Raw genomic sequence first — 25,954 nt, 5'->3', positions numbered from 1 at the left:
TTTGAAGCAATGTCACATCAGTAATTTATAAAAAAAAATCACAAAAATTATTTTGTAGCTATAGCATTACTTTCACAAAGCTATCATTTCCAAAACTATAGTCTCATTTAATAAAAAACCATGGCTAATCATGGACATGCTCTTCTCATTTAGAAGCATACCCGTGTTGGCTAGTGCACCCGCTTCAAATTCAAGGCTACGAAGGCAACAACGGTCATTTGATTGGGCACAAAGTGTTAGGATTAGTGCCTTTAAATCCTATTGTATGATGATATGTATGATATTAAGTATGACATTATATATGACTTAATATTATGATTAATAAATTTGTTTTATTATTATCTGAAATAATGGTAACATGAATATTCGGACATTATCATATAGTCCATGAGATGCATAGTATGTGATTTATGTGATTTAGTCACAGAAGATATAAGTCACAAGTTCTTTGTAAACTCAAAATTTTAGTTCGTAGTCGGTGATGAAATTGGGCATTTCATCTGCGAAGACTATAACATATCAACTACGATGATTTGTCTTGATCATGGAAGTGAAGACTTCTAGTTGATATGTTGATATGTTTTAAGAGTTAAGACATATCGAACTGGACCGCTGTAAGATTTATTATTCTCCTAACGACTATCAAATGAATAATAAATCTCACGATTTATATTTACATGAACTCTTAATCCTGAAAGAATAATGGACTTGATCATAAAGTGTAGGTTGCTTTGATATATCAGGAGTGAGATCTAAAGTAACGGTCAAAACCTCAGTACGTTGAACAGCCACATTTAGTGTTGATGGAACATGTATTCTCAAGATGGAATTTATAGTCTCTTAATGGAGATACAAAATATTCTCTTGAGATAAGTTTAATGGGTTTGTTATTCAGAAAGTTAGGCCTAACCACTTTGGTAAGAAATTACTAAAGTATATATTTATGAAATTGGATTTCATAAATATATGATGAATAACTTAAAAGAATTAAATCGGGTACTTAAGGATTAAGATGTAATAATCTACAAAGTGGCAGTCTATATTTAAGACTTTGTATTACTACGAATATTTTATGAAAGAGTTGCATGTACAATAAAGTCTTGAGATATAATTTATAGATAAGACCTAGAGTGCAACTATATTTATATAGTGGCATTAAATATAGTTAATGGTAACTTTGGGCTTGTCAAGAATTGACAGAAAAGCTCAAGGCCCATTGGAGCTAGTGTCTTATTAGTCTCTTTTGGTCCCACTCCAAGCCACATACTAGACCCCAATTGGAAAGGCCCAAAAGGCTAGCCCAATTAGATAATCAGTTATAAAGAGAGAAACATACAAAATTTTGGAATGAACAACTTACATGAATGGTGTATGTGAGTGTTGGACACTCTCTAATTCTCTCTTGAACAAATTCATATAACTGATTGAGAGATCACACATCTTGGGCGTTAGTGGAATTGGAGTGAAGATTAAAAGTATTCCCAAGAGTTTACAATCTTTGTTTTGAAATTCACCACACCAAGGTACACTTTCTTGTTCTTGTATTCTGAAATTTACCTAGTGCATATTATCATTTTCGAATGAAGTAGATCCATTAATTTTCCGCTGCACACATGCATTTTTCCATCACAAAGATCTTGATTTTTTTTTTCTTTTTGTGGTGCAGAGGATTTGCTCTCACCAAAGAGATGAAAAATCTTTTTATTTTTTATTTAATGGTGTGATTGACCTTGTAACTTAGCATCTTACTTTTTTTTTTTGTTGTTGTCTTTTTTTGATGTGTCAATATTTTATTGAGTGAGAGAACGACTAGACATTGTTGATGTGGTCCTTTTAGACATATTGAATAATTTCTCCACCACAAGGGAGCTACATATGCAAAGTGGAAACAATGAAAGAGTTAGTACTTGGTAGTTAGTAGAAGTAAAACACAAGCAACTATATGTCAAGCAAAATGAGGATGCTAACCTTGGTATGGATGAGGAGGTGTTAATGGGGGCTCTACACCAACCACTAAATTTTCTTTTATGCCAACCAGAGGCTCTGGGGGTTATCAATCTGTAACTTTCAACATTCAATTCCAATTGACCTAAAGACATCACTCATTATCGTATAGTCCTCCGAACAATCCGGCGCTGGCCAAGATGACCAAATTTTCATTATGATGCTTCGCTTGTGCCCCTTCTTCTACGTATATAAATACAAGGACAATCAAACACAATAAGGTACTCACAAGGTGTTCCTCAAAAAAAAAAAAAAAAAAAAAAAAAAAAGGTACTCACTAGGCCTTCATTTAGCAAAACACTTTTTCTCTCTACAAAAAGCTTATCCAACAACCAACAATTAAAACTATGCTTACAGTCACAGAAGATTTCAGTTTCCCAAAAGTCAGTGCCAACCCCATTCCTCACTTTATAATTTCCCCATCGTTGTGGCGTGTTACTTCTCTAGTTTATCCAGATTATAATCTTGATGAAGATTATGGTAGAGGGGAAGGTTTTTCTAGGAATAACTTTTCCCATGTAGAAAGCAAGACAAAGTCTGAGAATGATGCTCCAAACTTAGAGTCACCAGAGGAGAAAATGGACATGTTGTGGGAGGACTTCAATGAGGAGCTACAAAGGGAGTCTTCCATAGGCAACAAGAAAGAAGCTGAGAGATTTTCAAGGGGGGGTGGATTGGATTACAAGTCTGAAGTTGGTGCAACCAAAGAGTTTGTAGAGTTTTTCTGTCTTCAGGCCTTGAAGATGTCTAAAACAAGTAAAAGAACCAACATGGTTGTAGTTTTGAAAGCTTTGAAAAAGTTGTTTTTCCTTCGCAACTGATCAGCTCAGATCAGTCAGAGTGACAGTAATTTCTAATGGATTTGCATTATATTATACAGATTGACACTTCTTTGTTGTATAGAAATACTGTAAATTATTTCATATCTGCATACAAGAGCAAAATTTTCCAATCTTTACTTTCAAAGCATGGCAAATTTGGAATTTGCAACGCAGACGGTTCCTACAGTAAAACATTTTATTTTGTTTGGTAAGCACAAATAGAAAGGATAGATTGAACCTGATTAACCCCCACAAAAGGGGCACAAGTCATCGACCTTTTTCTTTTCTTTCTTTTCAAAGTCCAAGTCATGCTATTTTTTTTTTTTTACAAGTTCGAGGGATAATCGGATATAATACAATTGAGTTACAACTTACAAGCTCTTTTAACCAATGCCAAGTCATTTAAAAAAAAAAATTGGAAGGCTATTTTGTGAGTTATAATTGTTTTTCATCGATCCTTTTTTTTTTTTTTTTTTTGAGAAACCGGTAAGAAAATTTATTAATGCAAATCAAATATCCTCCAAATCACGTGGTAGCTCTTCTAACCACATATCAAAATCAGCAAATGCAACTGCTCTACGAGTGAGGGCATGAGCAAGTTTATTTCCCTCTCTCTTAACATGACAAAAACTACAATCAACGTTAGAAACTAAACTATGTATATTAGCAATAACATTACCAAACATAGTCCTCGAAGGCCTATCATCAATTAAAGCTTGAATAACCCGTAAGGAATCACCCTCCACCACCATAGACTGAAGACACAGCTCCTTGGCAAAAACAACGGCCTGACTAGCAGCAAGAGCCTCCACCATGTCCACAGAACCAGGGTATCTAATTTTTTGGCTTAAAGCACCAATGATCAATCCTGCTAAATCCCTTATTACCACACCGAGCCCTGCACAAGCCTGCTCCTCAAATAAAGCTCCATCAAAATTTATTTTATACAAACCAGAAGCCGGCGGTTTCCACCGAGAATCACTACTGCAAACAGCCAACCGGGGAACCTTTTTATGCACATCATGGAATTCTTTCAATAGATCAGAAGCATGCCGACACACCTCCCCAATCCCCCAAGCTTTCTGCCCTAACCTTACCCTATTTCGACACTCCCAAATGCACCATGCAACCATAACAAAATGCTCCACCAACCTAGGAGAAGCCTCCTTACGCAAAAGCAAGAGAGCATCGGTAAAACTAGAAAAATTCTTGGAATGTAGAAATGAGAAACTCTGATTAGACATCCAAATGGCCTTCACCATATCACATAGCCACAAAGCATGAAGAGTATCATCATTAGACTCACGACAAAGCTCACACACACCATCAACCACTACATTCTGCTTCAACAGATTAATCTTTGTAGGCAGTGCATCACGGACCACTCTCCAAAGAAAATGACGAACCTTCGAAGGAACCCGGAGTTTCCAAATACCGTTCCACAGCCCTTTGTCTCCCTCCCCAGTCGAAGAACTTGGCAAAGCTTGTCTACTAAGTTCACTGTACAGCAGATAAGCACTCCGAACCGAATACATACCATCAGGTGTCAAGGGCCAAACCAGCATATCTGTATCCACTACCTGACTTACATAAATACCCTTAATTATCTCAACCTCCCACGGATAAAAATTACAATCTAATAATTCCTCATCCCACCTCCTAGTTCCGAGCAGAAACAAGTCATTGACCACCTAAAGGGACTGGTCCCGCTGGGGTGAAATCACACAGCCACTACTAGCAGACGGAAGCCAACAATGCTGCCAAATAGATATATCTTTCCCATTGCCCACCCGCCAACGAGCACCCCTCAAAACCCCCTCTCGGGCTTGCAAAATACTCCTCCAAGCGAAGGAACATCTAGGAGATTCTTTAGCATCAAAGATATTACCAGACAGAAAATATTTAGCTCGAAATACCTTAAAGACCAAAGAATTCCTATCATGAAACAAATGCCAAACTTGCTTTCCTATCATAGCATCATTGAACATTCGAAGGTCCCTAAAACCCATACCACCAACCGATTTTGAGGAACAAAGAGTCTCCCACCGAACCCAATGAATTTTTCTAGAGTTTTCCGAACAAACCCACCAAAACTTCCGAATCATGGCTTCAATGTCCTTGAGCAAACCAATAGGGAGACGAAAAACACTCATAGAATAAGTAGGGATAGACTAAACCACCCCTTAATAAATAAACTAAGCTAATTTACTGTATTTTGTATGATATTTGCAATTGAAACTTACAAAGTTACAATGGATTTTAAAAATCCTGAAATTAAAATTCATTATATGCATAAGGTACTGATCTACTCCACGTCCAAGTTATTAATTTTGTTCGTTGATTATGCATAGTTCAAAATATCAAGTTCTTAATTCTTTTCTTTTAAGTTTGAATGTGATCCTTTTGTTGACTTCCTATTTGGTTAGTGAATAATTGTGGAAAAAGAAAAGAATGTTATATATATATATATATATATATATATATATATATATGTATGTATGTATGTATGTATGTATGTATCAAGATAGGACAAATCAAGAAATTTGAAGATGAGATAGTATATGTAATTGTAGGGGTCAGGCCCAAGTGACCTAGAATGGCCTATATGTAGGGGTTTAGGCCCAAGTGACCCAGAACGACCCAGGTGACCCAGGGTAGTTCGGGTAGCCGAGGCCAACTGTCGTTGGGCCAAGACTAGTTCACTAGTGGATGTGTTAACATCTAGTCACAACGATTGGGAAATGTACCACGTCGGGACCAGTGCAAACCGATGACCAAAAGAATTCAGCGAGTGGACGGGGTTGATTTAGGTCGATAGCCGATCATAGTTAATGCCTTTGGGAAATCCGTTTCCAAACACTATTTGGCGTTTGGAACAAGTTTCAAGAGAATCTTCATAGGATATGACTATTCTACGAATTAGAGGTGAAAGTGGGATTGCATGGAAACCAGCGAAAGGTAATCATTTCAACCCCACTAAGAGGAGGCTATATAAGGGACTGAAGCACACAAAGCTGGGGGTTGGAACAATTGGGAAAGGGAGAGACTAAGAGTGAAACACTAGGAAACACAAGGGAATAGGGAGAATCAATGAGAGGGTATTGGGAGTGAGAGTTGGTTAGGGTGATCTAGGCCATGTTAAAAGGCCTAACCTATAGGATCGAGATACTTCCCACGTATAAATTAATTGGGGGTCCAAACACGATTACAAGAAGGGTTTCTAGTGCTCACAATTGGCATCGTCTGTAAGGATTCTACTCATTTTTGGGGCTTTGAACTAGTCTGATATTGTCCGACTATGGAGGGATCACTTGTCAGAGAAGGTTCTAGCAGAGGAAATTACTCAAGGGCCTCATCAAGGGGTCATAGGAGGCTAGAAAGGGAGTATAGAGGTGAGTAGCAGTATATGCAAGATGGGCACTAGATAAGGGTAGACTCTGATGAGGGGTCTTCACAGGGTAAAAGAACTGTATCTTATGTTCCCGAGTGATCTCGTTGCCGCGATCGGGTTCAGGAATTGGAGAATTTACAGAAGCATGTTAATGATCTAGAAATTGAGCTGAGAGGCCAACACCACCGAAGAGATCGGGAGGATTCGTTTAATGATCACAACTACATTACCGGGGAGTCATCTCGGGGTAGTCGCTCACGTCGGTCAAGAGACAAATCCCGTGAAACTATGGAACATTATCACGAGTCTCCCCATCGTGAAAGGCACAAACACTATAATGCCACTCTGGTTGCAATGAGCCGAGCATTGAGGAGAGCTACTCAATCACCGTTCTCCAATGAGATTGAGCATACGAAAATGCTGAGACGGTTCACGTGGCCTCTGTTCACCATCTATGATGGAAAAACCGACCTGATGGAGCATGTGAGTCACTATATACAAATGATGTCACTTTATTCTCATAATGATGGGTTGATGTTAAGGTGTTCCCGTCCAGCCTCAGGCCGACAACAATGAGGTGGTTTAATGGTCTGAGGAAGGGGTCTATCTGAAACTTTGGGGCCCGATGCAAGCATTTGGAGCCAGATTTATAACATGCAATAAAGTTCCTCAACCAATAGGTTCTTTGTTATCCATGAGGATGAGGAGTGGTGAAACCTTTCGGTATTATACGAACAGGTACTGGGAGTTATACAATGAGATAGGAGGGGGAAATGAACAAGTAGCAGCCAACACCTTCCAAATGGGTCTCCTTGAGAAGTTAGCATTGAGAGATTCGCTGACCATGCGACCTCTCGAAGACATGCATCAACTGATGAGAAGGATTGAGGAGTATAAGAGACTAGAAGATGACTGGTTGTAGGGCAAAGGCAAAGCCCTGACCCCATCACAATATCTCAAGGAGTATCACCCAGAGAAGTTCCAGCAGAGTACTAAGAGGGAGTCAAGAACCACCGGGAAAGGTTCAGCACAACATGCCAAGAGGGTTAATGTGACATTCAAAGAACTCGTCTATAAGATTTTCGAACTCATCAAGAATGAGCCTTATTTTTTATGGCCAGGCAAGATGGGCGAGGATCCCACGAGGAGAAATTAGAGTTTATATTGCACATATCATAGAGAAAAAGGTCACACTTGGAGTAGCTGGTGAAAGCGAGGCATCTTAAGGAATTTCTGGTTAGTCAATAAGGGGTGAATACGGGCCAAAGCTTAGGGAGTTGGGCCACCAACATGCTTCCACCACCCCTTAGAATCATTGAGGTCGTTCACGCAGTCTCTAGGGGAGTTAGCATGAGTCATCGGAAGGGCGTGTTGAATGTTGTGACCCCACCAGAGGTAGACATTATGAGTCGACCAGAGAAGAGGCCTAGAAAAACCTCGGTCCCAATCATGTTCAACGAAGAAGACTTAAAGGGAACATCTCAACCACATGACGTCGCTTTGGTGGTGACCTCGAGGATCGGGGGATTCCTAGTTAAGAGAGTGTTAGTGGACCAAGGTAGTGGAGTGAAGATCATGTGCCCTAACCTTTACAAGGGGTTGGGATTGAGATAGGATGATTTGAGTAAATATGACACCCCTTTGGTTGGGTTTGACAGGAAAGTGGTAATACCCAAGGGACAAATAAAACTCCCCGTAGTGACTGAAGGAAAAGAGGTTGAAGTGAACTTTATTGTAGTTATTGCTTTCTCACTGTATATTGCAATCTTGGGGTAACCCTGGATTCATGTTATGGGGGCAATACCTTCTACGTTGCATTAGAAGATCTAATTTCCGTTTGAGAATGGGATGGCAGTGGTGTGCGTCGACCAAAAGGCAGCAAGATAGTGCCTCGTAGTTGCCATAAACCATGAGAACAAGCAAAAGGATCAGGTTGGAATCGAACAGTTATAGCAATTACAGGATGTCGAGAGTAACTCGAGGGTAAACAGTGTGGAGGAATTAATTTGGGTACAAATTTTACCTTACATTGATAGGTACTTTAGGGTAGGAAAAAATATGCAATTAGAAGATCAGGTAGAGATCCTCTTAGAGTTGGTGCAGAATTTGGACGTATTTACATGGAACCCATATGAAGTGCCGGGGGTGGAGCCGACCTTTATTACACATCGGTTGAATGTTAATCCTTCAGTCACACCGAAGAAGCAGAAACCCAGGAGATGGGCAAAACCTCATGTGGAAGCAGTAAAAGTGGAAGTGAAGAAGTTGAAGCAAGCGGGGGCTATTAAAGAGGTTTTCTTTCCCGAATGGTTGTCCAATACAGTTGTGGTTAAAAGTAAGAACGGTAAGTGGAGGGTTTGTATTGATTTTACCGATCTTAACCGAGCGTGCCCAAAGGACTCCTTCCCTGTACCAAAAATAGATCAATTTGTGGATGCTACAATTGAACACCAGAGGATGAGTTTCCTAGATGCTCTTCAGGGCTACCATCAGATCGCTCTAGCAACCGAGTATCAAGAAAAAACTTCCTTTATATCTCCCAAGGGTAAATATCATTATACGGTGATGCCTTTCGAATTAAAGAATGCAGGGGCAACGTACTAGCAAATGATGACCAGAATGTTCCAAGGCCAGATCGGCGAAACAATGAAAGTCTATATTGATGACATGGTTGTGAAGAGCAAAAGAGAGGTGAATCATGTCCTTAACTTGGTGGAAGTGTTCAAAATATTGAGACAACATAAGTTACGCCTCAATGCAGACAAATGCACTTTCGACATGGGGTTAGGAAAGTTTCTAGGTTATATGATAACTACGCGGGGAATAGAAGTCAACCCCAACCAAATTAAGACCATTCAACGACTCAAACCCCCACTAAGTGTAGAAGCTCACAGGGATGGTTGCTGCTTTGAATAGATTCGTTTTAAGATCGGTGGACAGATGCAAACCCTTCTTTCAGCTATTAAAGAAGTGGAAGGGCTTTTAGTGGATGGAGGAATGTGATGCAGCGTTCAAAAACTTGAAGTCTTATTTGACGATTCCTTTTGTCTTGTCTTGACCAAACCCCGTGGAAGATTGGTACATGTACCTAGCAATTTCCAACCACAGCGTGAGCTTGGTTTTGTTAAGACATCAGGAGGGGATTCAAAGGCCAATATATATTACCTTAGTAAAATGTTGGTGGACACTAAAACCAAATATTTGTTGCTAGAAAAAGTGGCATTAGCTCTTGTGCATGCTATAAGGAAGCTACCGCATTATTTCCAAGCACATATTGTATAGGTTCTTACTAAGCACTCCTTCCAGTCTCTTTTAAGGAGGTCAGATTTTACTAGAAGGATAGCTAAGTAAGGAACCAGGCTGGGAATGTTTGACATACGGTATAAACCTCGGAGCGCTATAAAGGGTCAGGTGTTGGCAAATTTCATTGCTGATTTCACCCCCAAGTCAAAGATCTCTGTTAAGGTAAGCCAGGTCATGTCTAGGAGGTGGTGCATATACATGGATGGGGCATCTAATACAAGAGGATCGAGAGTCGAGATGGTAATGATATCCCCTGAAGGAGTTTGATTGGAAAATCATTGAGGCTGGGTTTCTGTGCCTCTAATAACGAGGCCGAGTATGAAGCCTTCATTTTTGGCATCAAGGTTGCCCAACAGCTTGGGGCAGAAGAGGTGGAGATATTCTCAGACTCAAATTTGGTGGTGAGCCAAGTAGAGGGGAGCTTTGAGGCAAGGGGAGTATACAGTAGTACTTAAAATCGTTTAAAGCTTTGCGGGCAATTTTTTAGAAAGTGAGTATGGTTAGAATACCGAGGATTCAAAGTAGTCATACCTATTCTTTGGCAACCTTAGCCTCGTCATCAAACTAATGTGTGCCCTGAATGATCTTAGTGGAATTGCTGGAACAACTGAGCATAGAACAACCCATATTAATTGGGTTGACCTCGGTGCTGGGCCCGAGCTAGATGGATCCCTACATATCCTTTCTATCTAGTGGATCCTAACCCAACAATTCAAAGAGTCAGAGAAGATAAGGAGATCATCCCATTTTTGGCTGTCTGAAGGTAATAAGTTGTATTGGCGCTCGTTCAGAAGACCTTATCTACTTTGTCTTCGTCCAGAAAAAGTTACCGAGCTTTTAGCTAAGTTGCATGTAAGAATATGTGGAGGGTATTCATGAGGGAGGTCTTTAGCTCACTGAGCTATGACACAGGGTTTTTGGTGGCTGAGCATGCAAAAAGATGTAGTGGATTATGTCAAAAGGTGTGACCGTTGTCAGAAACACGACCCGATCATTCACCAACCAGGAGGAAATTTGAACCCAGTCACTAGTCCTTGGCCTTTTGCACAATGGGGTTTACATATAATAGGGTCATTCCCTCGAGCTACCAGGAATAGGTGGTTTGTATTGGTCACTACTGATTATTTCACGAAATGGGTGGAGGCAAAAGCTTTAGCGAATATCCAAGATGTAGACATGAAGAAATTTGTTTGGAAGAACATTGTCACAAGGTTTGGGGTACCTTGGGTACTTATTTCGAATAATGGATTACAATTTGACAGTAAAGCCTTCTGAGAGTATTGTAGCAATTTAGGGATAGTTAATCGATATTCTCCACCAGCTTACCCTCAAAGCAATGGACAAGCAGAAGCAACGAAAAAGTCAATAGTAAATGGCTTGAAAAAGAGGCTAGAAGGAGTAAAGGGAAACTGGGCCAAGGAGTTACCGAACGTTCTGTGGGCATACCAAACTACACTGAAGAGGTTGGTAGGTGAAACTCCGTTCTCTATGATGTACGGAGCAAAGGCTATGATACCGATTGAGATTAGCTTTTTGAGCATGAGAGTTGATAACTACGATCAAGGTGATAATGACACTCGATTGGTCGGGATGCTGGATTCATTGGAAGAAAAATGAGACATGGTGACCGTTCGACTTGCTGATTATCAACAGAAGCTGGCTAAGGGATATAACATAGGAGTGAAGTCCAAAAAGTTTATGTTGGGTGACTTAATTCTGTGAAAGGTCATGGGGAGCATAAAGGACTGGAGTGCAGGAAAGCTCGCCCCAAATTAGGAGGGACCTTATCAGGTGATAGCCATAGCAGGGATGGGGGCTTATTACTTGGAAGACATGGAAAAACGGTCTTTGCCCCAACCGTGGAACGTTTTTAATCTCAACTAGTGTGTAAATAAATCTTAAATGAAGAGTTCAGGACCGATGTTGTTTTACGTATTATTGCTTACCATTTACTAAAATTTTCTCTAAAGATAGAAGCATGGCCTCAACTTGACTCCGGTCACCGACCACGTGTAAACCTTATTAAAATTTCTCTAAGGATAGAAGCATGGCCTCAACCTGACTCCGGTCACCGACCATGTGTAAACCTTATTAAAATTTATTTAAGGACAGAAACTGGGCCTCGAATTGACTCCGATCACCGACTAGGTGGAAACATTAACAAGTTTTTACAACGGTGGAAACTTCGATAAATTTTCCAAGTTCACAAAATTGATCATGGTATAAACTTGGTCTTTGATCACTAAACAATCGAAATGAACCTATCCCCGAGACGAAGGACTGGTTTTTAGCTTAAGTCTTCAATAAGAAAAATCTATGGCAAGTCCACTGCTTGGTCGGGGAATGTAAAATGCATTTTCTATATTACCGAATGGCGACACTTAAGAGAAACGAGCCATTGACATCAAAATATTTATTATGTTACCGAACGTTAACATTTAAGCAAATTCCAGCATTAACATCAAAATACCCGGTGATGTTACCGAACGATTAAACACTTCAGGAAAGTAAAGCGTAGGTGTTAACACATTTCATACCATCAGGATATGATAAAGAAAGATGAAAGATGAAGTAAAGAAAACTTAAAGCCATTAGTCTTAGATAAACTTAAAGAGATTCAATATACGGGTATTAATTTAGTCAGTCAAGTACATGGAGTTATTAACCAAAGTATAACAAAAAAAAGGGAGAAGAAAAATAATACAAATACTAAAAGCAACATAATCTAAGTGCTTGGGTTCTCGGGAACTGTGGCGGTTATTGTGGGTGCTTCGTGGCTAGTTGGAGGATTAGTAGGTGGAGGATCAGAGTTGAGGACAAGTTGAGCAGCATCCAAGGTTGATGTAGTAGTGGTTCTTAGGTTGTCATCATCGAGCACCACTACATGGGAGTCAATTTACTGTGACAGCTCCCTAGTCTCCGGGCTCTTTGTACCCTCATCTTCATTATTGTTATCCTCACCCTGCTTTGGAGCTTGTTTCTCGATCTCGAGGTCCTTGGGCAGTGGGATTTGGTTAGCGCTCCTGAAAGGGGAATTCTCAAGGAGTCCAACAGCATTAATCGCAACCATCCATCCCTCCATGAACTTGAACTTTCGAGCCTAAAAGACCATGGGACTAGCTTAGTTCTCAGCATCCCTAAAACCTTTGTTATAGGTCTGCTTTGGAGCCTTCTCCATGCCCTTCAAGTCCGTAAGCTCCTTGTCCCAAGTAGAGAGGAGGCTTGCCGTCTCTGCAAGCTTAAGCTCGATCTCTTCGAGCTTCCCCTAAATATCACTAGCTTTCTGCTCAAACAGCTTTAATGCCTTCTCCGCAGTAGTTGCTCGACGCTTCATTACATTCAGCCCCAGCATTTTCTCCTACAGGCTTGCCTCGGCAACCTGCTTAAGGGCTTTCTCTTTGTCAGCCTCCTCCATCATACCCCTTAGCTGACCCTTCACCACATGGGTTAATTGGGCAGCCTGAGACAACGACAAAACAAGACAGGCTCAGTTTAGCCTGATTGCTAACACTTATAAACAAAGATATATGTAAAGATAACAAAACAAGCAAAACTGACAAAATAGTAAAGGTTCAAGTGACCCAAAACAGCCCAGGTGACCCAGGGCGGTTTGGGTAGTTGAGGCCCACTGTCGTTGGGCTAAGACCTGTTCACTGGTGGATGTGCTAAGGTCTAGTCGCAGTAATCGAGAAATGTACCACGTCAGGACCAGTGCAAACCGATGACCAAGAGAATTCAATAAGTGGACGGGGCTGATTTAGGTCGGTAGCCGATCATAGTTAATGCCTTTGGGAAATCCTCCGTCGAACCCTATTTAGCGTCTAGATTACAAGAGTCAATCCGCCACGAATAGATGTCCCTTTATTGTTTATTAAAGGGTCCACAATACTTCTTGCATGCTTATTTTTATCCCTCTCGCCATTATGTTGGTCCAAATGCTAAAAGGATAAATAAGTCTACAATGATAATAATTTAAGTATATTAAAATAAAAATAAAAAGATAGAAATTTTTCAACAAAAAAAAAGAAGATAGAAAATGGTGAATGGTAGGTGATAAAGTAATGTCAATAATGGACTTATATGAAAATTAATAAAAACATTCAAAAAAAAATTGTTGTAAAAATCATCATGTATATAGTATGATTGGTGTTAAAAAAAGGAGGAAAATATGAAAAAGAAAAAGAAAAATCAAAACAAAACAAACAGGTCTATGATGATAGAGACGCCAATGAAAAAAGTGCGAAAAACATCTAGAAGAGTTATTTATGATAAGTACTATATATATATATACAATATTTTTACTGTATATCTTAAGTGATAAATTGTTACGTGATCTAATTTAAATTCTTATTTAAATTACAAATATTCTAAGCATTAAATTTTTATTATTTATTGGTGAGAAAGTTTTTTGCTAAACTTATAGCGGTGAGAAAATTGTAGACACATTTCTGGTGCATATAGACAAATACTGACGTGGAAGATTTTGGTTTGATCAGGGAAGTCAAAATAGCAAGTTTATCAGTCCAGCGAATTGGAATTGATTGAATCAAAAAAGTTGAAGGAAAATGGATTTGGAATCGGTGAGGAGATACTTGGAGAAAGGAGGAGGTGAGGATGAAGACAAGAACGCATCCACGATCAATGGATTGCCTCTCAGGTTCTTTGAACGCTTCATCATGCAAGACCTTCGTGTCGATCTCATTGAACCTGGTCGTCTCATCTGTACCTTCAAAGTCCCACAGCGTTTACTGGTTCTTACTCTTCTTCTTAAAACCCATTTCTCTATCTCTCTCTCTCTCTTTATAGCATTCACATTCTCTAGTTATTGAGTAATTCAGCGCCGACCCATTTCATTGTATGACAAAACACGTACAACCTTAGTTTCTGTATGTGAAAAATTATTCAAAATTAGACCATTGATTGCTGAAAAAATTTGGGAACAATAACAGAAAATGGAGGGTCTTTTCTAACCCAATTATATGTATTCTTTAATCTTTAGGTGGGGGGCATAATTTTTATTTATTTATTTATGAGAAAACTGTTTCTGATAATGGGTTTTCTTGTTTTGGTGACTATGTCGTTGTGAAGAACGCTGGTAATTTTTTACATGGTGGAGCGACGGCAACGCTGGTGGACTTGGTTGGTTCAGCTGTGATATTCAGTGTTGGAGCTCCAGCTACCGGAGTTTCGGTGGAGATTAATGTTTCATACTTGGATGCTGCTTATGCTGATGTGAGATCTCCTACTCTAGTTCTTGTAAATCTCGTCTTTTATTATTCTACTTGTCTCAAAGAGCCTTGTATGGTTGACACTTGTTTTCAATGGAGATATCAACGATTCAAATTCCTTCTCTGCTATTCTACTTTTTTTTTTTTTAACCTTTATAAGTTCAATTGGGTATTTATTAGAAAAACTGGTTGGTGATTAGGTTGAATGTTTGCCATTTTTTCCTCAATATATCTAGGGCTATAAACGACCTGAACGGAGTAGTAAGAGTTCGGGACTGTTCATTTAATTTTATTTCAAACATGAGCTAAGCTTGACCTTTTCAACTAGCTAAATTACATGTTCAACTTTTTTTGTCTGTTTTTATTTTTATTTTTTTATTTTTGTTTTTGTTGAACAAGCTTGAGCTTGTTCATGAGCTACTTGATTAACTTATTCTTTTCCCATGTATAGTAAACACCATTATGAAATTTTTTTATCCCTTCACAAATCTATACTAATTTTTTAATAACTAAATTATTTGTTTCATTTTTTAAACTTGTAAAAATTAGATTTACCAACCTTGTATTGTTAACAATTGTATATAATTTTTACTATGAAATGAGCTATTAGATTATCAGTAACTCACACATACTAATTTGATATCTTAGGAGCATATTTACAATCTTACGCAAACTAATATTAAGTTTATCTAAGTCTATTTTATATATGTATACATATAAACGTATAGTATTATAAATATTTAAATCGAGCCTCATAGTCACAAGCTTCTTCACAAACACATTATTATGTATGGGCTTGGCTAGTAGAAAAGTTGAACCTAAACTTGGACCTGAGATTGGCTCATTTGTGAAATAAATGAACATAAACAAGCTTTTTCCATGAGTCAAGCCTAAGTTGTTCAATAACGGCTTAGATCATTTATAGCCCTAAATGTATCTTATGCATATTTGTATTAACAGTAATCTAATTATTTTCAGTTTAGTCTTCATCACACTTGATTTACCAGGCATTTGCCCATTCTCTTTATTTATCTCTATTTTCTTCCTTGACATTTGAAGACTTTATTTGTAAAAGTGGAAACTGTTTTCTAATATTGATTAAAATTGGAAGTTGTCTGAATCACTTTTATTTCATATACTTGTTTAAGATATTGATTTTGAAATGAAAGCTTAGTTTCTTAAAAGCTATAGGGATCTCCTAGCGAGCTTAAGAATCTATGGCAAGAGATGTTCTTAAGCAAATTTGGGATGCAAAAGAACAATCAAGGTTTCATCCCTCCTTCGGAGGGACACAACATATCCCTGGAAATTCATTTCTTTAATTCTCTGATGTCTCTTCTCTTATAAATAAATTTCCCTCTTAAGTGATTCTGGACTAGTGATTGCCAAGTTGTCAAGTCTGTTTACTCTTACTTTTTCCAACTTAATGCTTTCAGTGTTGATAATGCTCCCCTCCAACAAAAGTCTCCAGTATTTACATGGTAGAAGGAAGAATTAAGCTTTAGTAAAATTGTGTGTATAGTAATACATATTTGCAAAGACTTATATATAATTTGCACTGTCTAATCCAAAACAATACACTGGCATGATCTAGTCTTTAGTACTGGAATGACCATGAGTACATTATTAACCTTGGTTTTCTTGCAGCAACTCATTTATGCATGGTATTTAATGTATTCGTGCTAACATCTTTTCTTGGTAATGCAGGAGGAAATTGAGATAGAAGCTAGGGTCTTACGTGTTGGGAAGGCTATTGGTGTTGTCAGTGTTGAGTTCAGGAAGAAGGAGACTGGCAAAATTATTGCTCAGGGCCGTCATACCAAGTACCTTCCTGTTGCTAGTAAGATGTGAACATGCTTCTAATTTGTCGCTCATTTGAATATTTTTTACTTGTCTTCCTTTGTAAACCAAATAATGTATATTTCATATTTATTGACAGAATATGCCTATAGCATGAGTAAAACAGTTGTCACATGCATGAGATGCTCAATTGGTTCTCCCATTAGACTGATGTTAGACATGGAAACTTTATGTTCCCTTTCCTGTTTTTGGTAGTTCACTTGCATGGAATTATTGAATTGGAGTAAGATGCAATTACAACCCTCTAATTTTGACACACCCCTTGTGTTTCTGAAAGCTCTTGTAGATCCTTCCATTTAACTTCCCATACATAACTGGACACTTTTATCTGTTCAATGTTATATCTTGAATTTTTGAAACATAAAAATGAGAAAATTGGACTTTTCACACTTGGTCTTCGTAGTGGAGGGCTTATTGTGGCTTGTGAGGTTGGCCACTTCCCTTCCTGCCACCTTTATTTATCTGCTCTTACCCTTCAATGCTGCCACCAGTTTCCACAAACTCAAAGCCTTAAAGATCATTGAATCACAGTGCGATGATTCAAACCTATAACCATTACTTTCTGTCATCTGCAACAACCTTTGAAGAAGCCACAGGGCTACTCATCCCAAAAACACCACAATCACCATGGTGATTCACAACTTCTGTTGCCATAAAATTCTGATGTTGTGAATTAAAAAATTTGATCAAATTATGTGAAATTATACATGATATCAGACAAATGTGGGACTTCATTTGATCAAAATGGGTGTAATTGGAGGCATCAACAATAGAGAATACAAACTTGGTTGATTGCCCGCAGGTATATGGTGAATGTGGGTTAAATTTTCAAGGTATAGAGTTAGGTGGCTTTGAAGCCCACCAACAGGCAGATGTGTGATTATGGTGAATAAGCATTATGATGGGAATGGGATGGGGCTGTTGGGGTTTATATTTCTTGGGAGATGTTCAGAGAAGGAGAATCCTCAAAACCACAACTCAAACAAGGTTTGACTGCTAATGGAGGTTTTGATCTCCACTGTGGGAAGCATGACATAACAAAGTGAGTCTCATCACATTTGTAAAATTACTCATGTAGTCGATGTTAGAGTGGCAGTGTTGCAGAGCATCGCCATGATTTTTTTTCTTTTTTCTTTTTTTTAACTTATTTTTATCTAACTATAGTTGTGAGAATTTATTGGTTTATTTTAGCATTTTTCATTTTTAGTCATATCTTAGTTTCACAAAACATAGATTTGACTTGTAGAATTGGATAGAAAGTGTTCAATTATGTATTTTCCTCAAGGCATCCTGATGGAAATTAAATTGAAGAAACTATTAAAAAGAACTCAAAACTATAAGGGGCGTGATTGGGAAAATTGAAAGTCTAAGGGTTCTATTAAAATCTAGTCAAAGTAGAGGGGTTAATATTTCCAGAAAACGTTTGCATAATGTTATATATTGTACTGTGACTGCATACTTTTCTTGCAAACAAATCCAATAAGATTTTTATTCTAAATATTGTTGGAGCTTATTATCAAAATATATGTAACACTACACCGAGGACATGTGAAGACATAGCAAGGTTAAATCATTAAGTGATGATTAATTACTTAATTAAGGTGAACAATCAATCAGTCCATTAGATCCATTGTCCATCATCACTCCCAAATCCTCTCCAAGTTTATTTTGCTTCTCTTGGTTCTCCTTCCTTTCCATTCCTCCATTGCCCTTCCTCATCATTTTAGCAAATTCCCCATAATCTATTTGTCCATCCTGAAACACAACTATTTTAGTTAAAAGCACTTTGCCGAATCAAACCACCTTATGGACTTGGCTATAGATAGAATCAAACAACCTTACTAACCTTATATTGAAACATTATTTAGGGTTGTTGTCTTGTTGGCATTGTGCAGCTGTGATGCTTTGAATTACTTAAAATTGTGCTCAATTAAATTTGATATAAAGCTATTTTTTTCTTTGAAAAATAACAAATAAATAAATAATTAGAAAATATAAGCACATGGGGGACGAATGCGATGGTCAAACATAAATGGACAACCGTGGGTTCCAATTAACTCAATAAATGAGGTTTCTTATTGTAGAATGAGGAAAGGAACATGTGTTTGAATCTACCTATACTAAAATAAAACTCATTGATTTTTTGGTCTAATAATAAATAAATAAACAATCATGTAGAGTGGATGCTATAAATTTCAAATGCTAGTTGTATCTTTAAAAAAAGAAATGATCAAGCTTATGTTATCTTGCTCAATTTCTTTGATCATTTCCTCATCAGTGGTTATGCACCGCTACCATCCTCGTCAGAAAGGGAGAATGCTGATAATACATTCTCCTGTGTCTCCAGTTTATTCAAATGAATAGTGCCAACTAGAAATTCTCAATAATCAGAGACTGTTTGGTTTGATGAGTTTTGAGTTATATAACTTAGTTTTTATCACTCAAAACTCAAAAAACGTGAGCTCCGCTTAAATGTAAGTTATTTGGTGGTTTTATTGTAAATCTGCCTGTCAAACACGGAAAGGTGAATATTTGTCCATGTCAATTTCAGATGACTAGGAGAAAATCATAGCATACAAACTATAGTAGATCATATTGATGAAGGAGACATTTTTCTTATGGCATCCATAAGATCCTTGATTTCATTCAGACTCAAAAAGTTCAGAAGTCACTTGCTTTAAAACCGTTTCTTTAGTTCATCCAATGTTATGGTTCCACTGTTGTTACTGTCTATTGTTTTAAACAGCTCTTTCAAATCACCTATTTTCTCTTCGGAAAGCCTCTCAGCTATGACCTACAAAATCGACGATGAAATTTAGAGCTCAATTTGCTTATAAAATTGTCACCACCACAATGAATATTAGGCCTAGGTACAATAGTTCAACGAGGACCTGTAAACATAAGAGGAACAGTAATTCAGCTTGAATACACTCATAAATTTTTTTACAGTATCTATTTTAACGATTTGGAAAAGAAATTGAAAGATGATATAGAATTCTGGTTTCCCTTGTCCTTCACACACCATTTTTAATGATTTAAATTATTCAGGGATTTTGTTTAAGCCGCCTGTAATAAGATTATCTAGCTCCCACAGAAAAGGAAATAAATAATTACAGCAAAAACATATAGGATTCAACATTTAAATAATGGTGAAATTATATGTAAAATTAAACATTAACAAATGGTTAAAGTTTTGACATAGAAATAATTACAGCAAAAACATATTGGATTCAACATTTAAATAATCGTGAAATTATATGTAAAATTAACTATTAACAAATGGTTTTGACATAGATACGTGAAAGGATTAATATTATGTTACAAATAAGTGTTTATACTCATTTTTGCAAATTTGTATTCATGAGTCTATGAGGAGAAAGCCCAAGAAACCCTAAGCCCTCGTTTGGAAGGAGAGAATGGAATGAAATGAAAATGAATAGAGAGAATGATTTTAGAATATTCTCTCATTATCTTATTTGAAAGTTTTAACAGATGGAATGGAAAATCTATTCCCTTGTTTGAGAGTTTAAGTGGGAGGAAATAGAATAAGTAGGAAGGAACACTCATTCCTCTCTATTTCCTTAAAATCTCAAATTTTCATTCCCCCCGAAATTAGGAAGAATTGGAGGGAATGAAATTAGAATTTAATGAATTTTTTTACTAAAACTCCCAAAATACCCCTATATACTCAATCCCTTATTTTAAAATAATGGTCTAATAGTAATATTGTCATAAAATGATTCCATTCATTTCCCTATATATTACTCCCAAATAAGGTTACTAGCTTTCGTTTGCGAGTTTATAAGGGAATGGAATTGAATGATCATGAGAGAATGGAAAAGAATGAAATGTATTAAAGTAAGGGGAAAAGAAAGGAAAAAAAAATAGAATGGAATGGAATTAAGTAACCTTGATTGGATGTTTTTAAATAAAGAATGAAAATAAATGAAAATTAATGGAATGTATGTAAGCTTATTTGGGAATAATAGAGAGTGAATGAAATGAAATCATTTTATGACAATACTACTATTAGACCCATATTTTAAAATAAAGGGTTGAATATATAAGGGTATTTTGGGAGTTTTAGTAAAAAATTCATTAAATCTAATTTCATTCACTCTCATTCATACCAATTTTAGGGGGAATGAAAATTTGAGGTTTTAAGGGAATAGAGAGGAATAAGTGTTTCCTTTTACCCATTCAATTCCCTCTCACTTAAACTTTCAAACAAGAAAATGAACTTTCCATTCCCTTCATTAAAACTCTCAAACAAGGGAATGGAAGAATATTCCAAAATTATTCTTTTCTTTCATTTTCATTCCATTCCATTTCCTCTTTTCAAACTAGGGCTTGCATTCCATTCATTTACATTTTTTTCTATTCCTTTATTTTAAAACATCCAAACAAAGGTACTTAATTCCATTCTTTTCCATTCATTTCCTTTGCTTAAATACATTCAATTCCATTCCCTTATAAACTCCCAAAAAAATAGCAATCGGGTTGTATTCTCAAAGGCTCAAAGAGAAGAGAATGCACAAATAGGGCCAAAACAATGGCTTAAAAATGAAGAATATTTTTTAGAATGGAGAATAAAGTCCAAGATAGGTTCATGGACCCCTTTTGGGAGAGGATTAATAAAAGGCCTTCTTGAAATAATAACATTGAGAATAGAGAATAAAGCCCAAAGTATGCCCACGAGCACCTTTGGGAGATGAGTAATAGGAGGCCCTTCTTGAGAAGTAAAATGGGTATTAGAATAGCCCAAAGGTGGAGAAATAAAATAGAGCCCAATAAGTGAGGTCCAGCATAATTAAATAAATAAAGCAAAAATTGGTCAACAGGCCCAATCCAATTTGATAGAAAGCCCATGATGCCCTTGTATAAAGGGATAAGGATGAATTCTGATTCTGCATAGGTAAAACCATTATTGTCAAATCGTGAATCATACATGAATCGATTTTTGATTTTTTTGTATCATGTCTCGTATCGAATCATGTATCATAAGATACACAAACACCTAGTAAAATTATAAAATAATTATAGATATACATATATAAAAGGTATATTAATTATAAATTCGAAATATATTCAACTAATGACCAATTTAATCATTACTTTTGTAATAAAATTTAACAAAGCTAACTAAATAAATCAAATTAACTTATGTTTATAACATGCACATTCGAATTGATTAAACTTAGAAGTAATACATGATATATGAATCAAAATAATAATATCTTTTCATCATCTTGACTAATCAACTCCATCTAAGTCAATGTTATCATCATGTTCAGCATTTTGCAAAATTATTTTTTCATAGACATTTTCTTCATTATTATCAACATTTAGTTTTTTTTTTTTTTTTTGGTTTTTTTTATTCTAATAATTTTTTCTTTATATTTTTTCTTGGCATTCTAGCTTTTTAGATTCAAAAGAATAATAACAAAACAAAAGATAATTATATTTTCATTTAATACATTATTAATAGCATAGAAAATAAATTTACACATATGAAAGTGAGTGTTATGAGTATAGTTTAAATTTTGTAGGAGAAAGAGAAGGGAAGAAAAAAACTCATAGACTTGCTATTTTATTAGACTCAATTAAGTTTTCCAATAATTTTGTGTTAAAAAAGTCTAACAACTTGTTTAAATCAAATAAAACCACATATTTTAACAAAAAAACCTCATTTTAAACCCACATGTCTATGTATCGTACAATATGTACGATTCACCAATACGATACGATTCATACAATACGCACTTATGTATCGGAAGATTCATGAGCACTAACGATACGCCCTTACAATACAAAACTTTTTGTACATAATACAATACTGTGAGAGACCGCCAAAATTGGGGTGCCTCTCAAAAAAGAGAGATTTTTGGAGTGCTTTTTAGGGCACCTCTCTTTTTGGATAAGTGGTATGGAGTCACCACTTATTTTTTATACCAAAAAAATAAGAAAAACTAAATACATGACTAAATTATTCTCTTCATTGATTGAATAAAAATTACATATTTGGAAAATTGAAAAATTACATGACTTTGGGTCCTGGTTACAAACTACCAAATAATTACATGGCTTTTTGTCCTAGTTACATTCTACCAAAAATAAAATAAAGACAAGGCTAGATCTACTTATCCAAAGACCTAAATGCAGAGGCTAGGTTACAGAATGAGAAGGTGTTAGATACTCATTTCGCCTAGAAATATTTTGGTCTTCTAGACTCTTGTGACCTATGTACCCTATTTATGCATGTCATGAATGATGTGTTGAACATGTGAGACAAAAACTAAATCACATAAGTTTATTTATGAATGAAGTCTCTTCTTTTGAAAAAGAATCAGATCTGTTTTGGTTGGTAAAAAATTTTGATTTTAATTTGTCAAAATACCAAATCTGTTTTGTAAGATGTAGAAAAAGGTGGTTTTTGGAGATAAAAAATTCAGATCTGTGTTTATCACATGAAATAAAGTCTTTTGATTTGAAAAATATCAAATTTGTTTTTTTAAGAACTAAAAAATGGTTTTTGATAACAGAAAAATCAGATCTATTTTTTTATATGTTTTAAAAGAATGAAAAAGATTTTTTAAGAAGAAAGTTTCACTCATAATTTAAATTTATGCAACATGGATTAAATAAAACAAACACAAACACAATCATGTTTAAGCTTTTCTTTATTTCAAAAATCTGCATATGTTAAAGAAAAATTAGATTTGTATCAAAGAAAGATACAAATCAGTTTTTTTTATTTTTTTATTTAAGAAAAATTCAGATCTGCATCTAATGAAGATGCAGATTTGTTTTTTGAATTAAGAAAAATTCAGATCTACATCTAAGAAAGATGCAAATTTGCTTTTGTTTTAGGAAAAATTCAAATCTACATCTAAGAAAAATGTAGATCTGCTTTTATTTTAAGAAAAATTCAGATCTACATCTAAGAAAGATGCGGATCTGTTTTTGTTTTAAGAAAAATTCAAATCTACATCTACGAAAGATGCAGATCTGTTTTTGTTTTAAGAAAAAGAATTATTCACATGCAGATTATTGGAATTAAGAAAAAGATCATAACAATTGTATAAAAATCAAGATCATACTTTAACAAAAGAATAAATAATAATTCACGGATAAAGAAAAACATTCATCATCATAAACAAGAAGCATAAAAAGAAAAGGTGATTGAAAACAACCTCTTGCATGAGCACTCCTTGTTCTTGAGAGGATGTTTTAGGATTCAAAGAAACCTATTCGGTTATCTTTGTAAACTAAAACCCTAATTTTAGCAGCAAATCTAAAGATGATCAGCAAATATCAACAATTTGAGAGCCTCAAAATGTATGCCTCTCAGAGCGTAAAAAAAAGGTGCTGAATTATGAGACCCAGACTCCAGTTATAAAGGCCAGAATTTATGGAACAACACATATTTAATCCTATTTAATGATTTTCTTACTTCATAGAAAGATCAAAGAGATATGTCTAAAGAATAAGAGAACATAAAGTAAAGTTGGGAAATTCAAGTAGCATAAAGTCATGGGTGTCTAAAATTAAAGGTCCATTTTCATGTAGGATGGAATTTGGTCTCGGGATTTCAAAGGAAGATTTCAGAACTAATGACCTTAAGTTAAACTTAGCATTCACAACATACATTGTTCAAACAAACACAATGGGCTAAGCATTGGACTTTGAGCTCATCATGGATGAAGCAACGGCCGAAACACATACAATATGCAGTACTTTTTAATTGGATTGACCTACAGGTTAAGATCTATTGGCTTATACTACATGGGTAGAAGGTAAGTTTTGGGCTCTCACAACTTAGATGTTATACCCCTCAACTTGTGATGCAAGAGGGTCATGTTGGTGCAAACGATAATGTTTGTCATTTATGAAACACTAGAAGGATCAAGCGAATTTTTGATGGTGGGATGGTAGTTATGCCACTAGATACACGAATCTAGGAGGATCGCGATCCATGGCTACTATTATCGGGCTTTTGGGCAATCACACAAAAGAAAAATAAAAGATTCACCATGCAAAATGATGTATGCAATACAATGCAATCACAAGTTATATAGAAAGCAATAAAGAAACAAAGATACGGTTGGCTACTATAGTCTAATTGAAACTTAGCCCCCTATAGTGGAGTCACCACTATAAGAGACTACGCCCCTGGCCCAACCTTCAAATTCAGTTTGGCATAGCCTTTGCAAATCAAACAATCAAAAGTACAGTTTATCCCTATGATGTGATTTGGTGGTGATATGCAATGGGCTACAAGAAGCAATGTAGGTGAGGTTAAATGAGAGTTGCAAAATTGGGTGTCTACAAGTAGTAGCGCAATAACATTATAAAAATAAGTAAAAAAGCATTTGGGATCAAGTCAAAGCCCAAAATTTAGTGAAAAAGCCCAATTTAAGTCATATGTTCATGGATCGATTGATACATATAATTCATATGATACGCACTTATGTATTGCATGATTCATGAGTACTTTCGATGCGCCCTTATGATACATACATTTTGTACACAATACAATACTTATCTCGTATTGTAGGATACTAAAAACTATGCTTGAATATACAACAATAATTGGAATGAGGGGTATCTTAAAGTGAAAAACTAAAATGAAACAAACTAGCTCCTTAAATTCTAGCAAAAAAGTAGCTCTTTAAGTTGATATTTGCCTAACTCTTGGTAACTTGTGAGAGGGGGAGGAGGGAGGGGGGTGAGATTGGTTATGCTAAGTTTAGTTAATTAGTTGTTTTGGTTGGTCCAAATGCTAAAAGAATTAGTAAGTCCATAATCATAATAATTTTTGTAAATTATTTACAACTGTTGAGTTAGAATATTGTGAGTGGCAGATGATAAAGTGACATCAGTAATAAGCTTATATGAAAATTAATAAAAACATGCTAATTTAATTACTGATTTTTTTTTTTTGGTTGTAAAAGTCATCAAGTATATAGCATGATTGGTGCAAAAAAGGGGGGAAGTGTGAAAAAAGGGAAAAAAAAGTTTACAATCATAGAGATACCAATGAAAAAAGTGAGAAAAATTACAAGAGCAATTATTGGTGAGAAAATTGCTAAAACATTTGTGGTATTGGTTATAGTAGGTTTAGCTGACAAGCTATTTAGTTGGCCCAAACACTAAAAGAATCAATAAGTCTACAATCATAATAATATTTGTAAATTATTATGAAATTATTGAGATGGTAAATTGCACATTGTAAATGATAAAATAATGTTAATGATGCACTCTTATGAAAATTATTAAAAATTGCCAACTCACTTATTGAAAAAATATGTTGTAAAAATAATCATGTATCATGATTGGTGTAAAAA

The 25,954-nt window shown here is 36.0% G+C and overlaps 3 protein-coding genes across 3 annotated transcripts; 2 read left to right on the top strand and 1 right to left on the bottom strand.

The window, feature by feature from the left end:
• Positions 1–2,259: 2,259 nt before the first annotated feature.
• On the top strand, positions 2,260–3,095 carry LOC115965905. Its single transcript, XM_031085208.1, has one exon. It carries the CDS (start codon positions 2,352–2,354, stop codon positions 2,823–2,825), a length of 474 nt encoding a protein of 157 aa, XP_030941068.1. The 5' UTR covers positions 2,260–2,351; the 3' UTR covers positions 2,826–3,095.
• Positions 3,096–4,516: 1,421 nt separating this feature from the next.
• Positions 4,517–4,978, bottom strand: LOC115964694 (uncharacterized mitochondrial protein AtMg00310-like). Its single transcript, XM_031083956.1, has one exon. It carries the CDS (start codon positions 4,976–4,978, stop codon positions 4,517–4,519), a length of 462 nt encoding a protein of 153 aa, XP_030939816.1.
• An 8,913-nt stretch (positions 4,979–13,891) lies between these two features.
• On the top strand, positions 13,892–16,745 carry LOC115964185 (acyl-coenzyme A thioesterase 13-like). Its single transcript, XM_031083540.1, has 3 exons — positions 13,892–14,270; positions 14,608–14,751; positions 16,455–16,745. The coding sequence occupies exons 1-3, from the start codon at positions 14,085–14,087 to the stop codon at positions 16,596–16,598; spliced, it is 474 nt and encodes a 157-aa protein (XP_030939400.1). The 5' UTR covers positions 13,892–14,084; the 3' UTR covers positions 16,599–16,745.
• The last annotated feature ends 9,209 nt before the right edge of the window (positions 16,746–25,954 follow it).

Source organism: Quercus lobata, chromosome 10 (assembly GCF_001633185.2).
Source record: "Quercus lobata isolate SW786 chromosome 10, ValleyOak3.0 Primary Assembly, whole genome shotgun sequence".
In the NCBI taxonomy this organism is placed as follows: Eukaryota; Viridiplantae; Streptophyta; class Magnoliopsida; order Fagales; family Fagaceae; genus Quercus; species Quercus lobata.
This window is presented reverse-complemented; position numbering and strand designations above follow the sequence as displayed.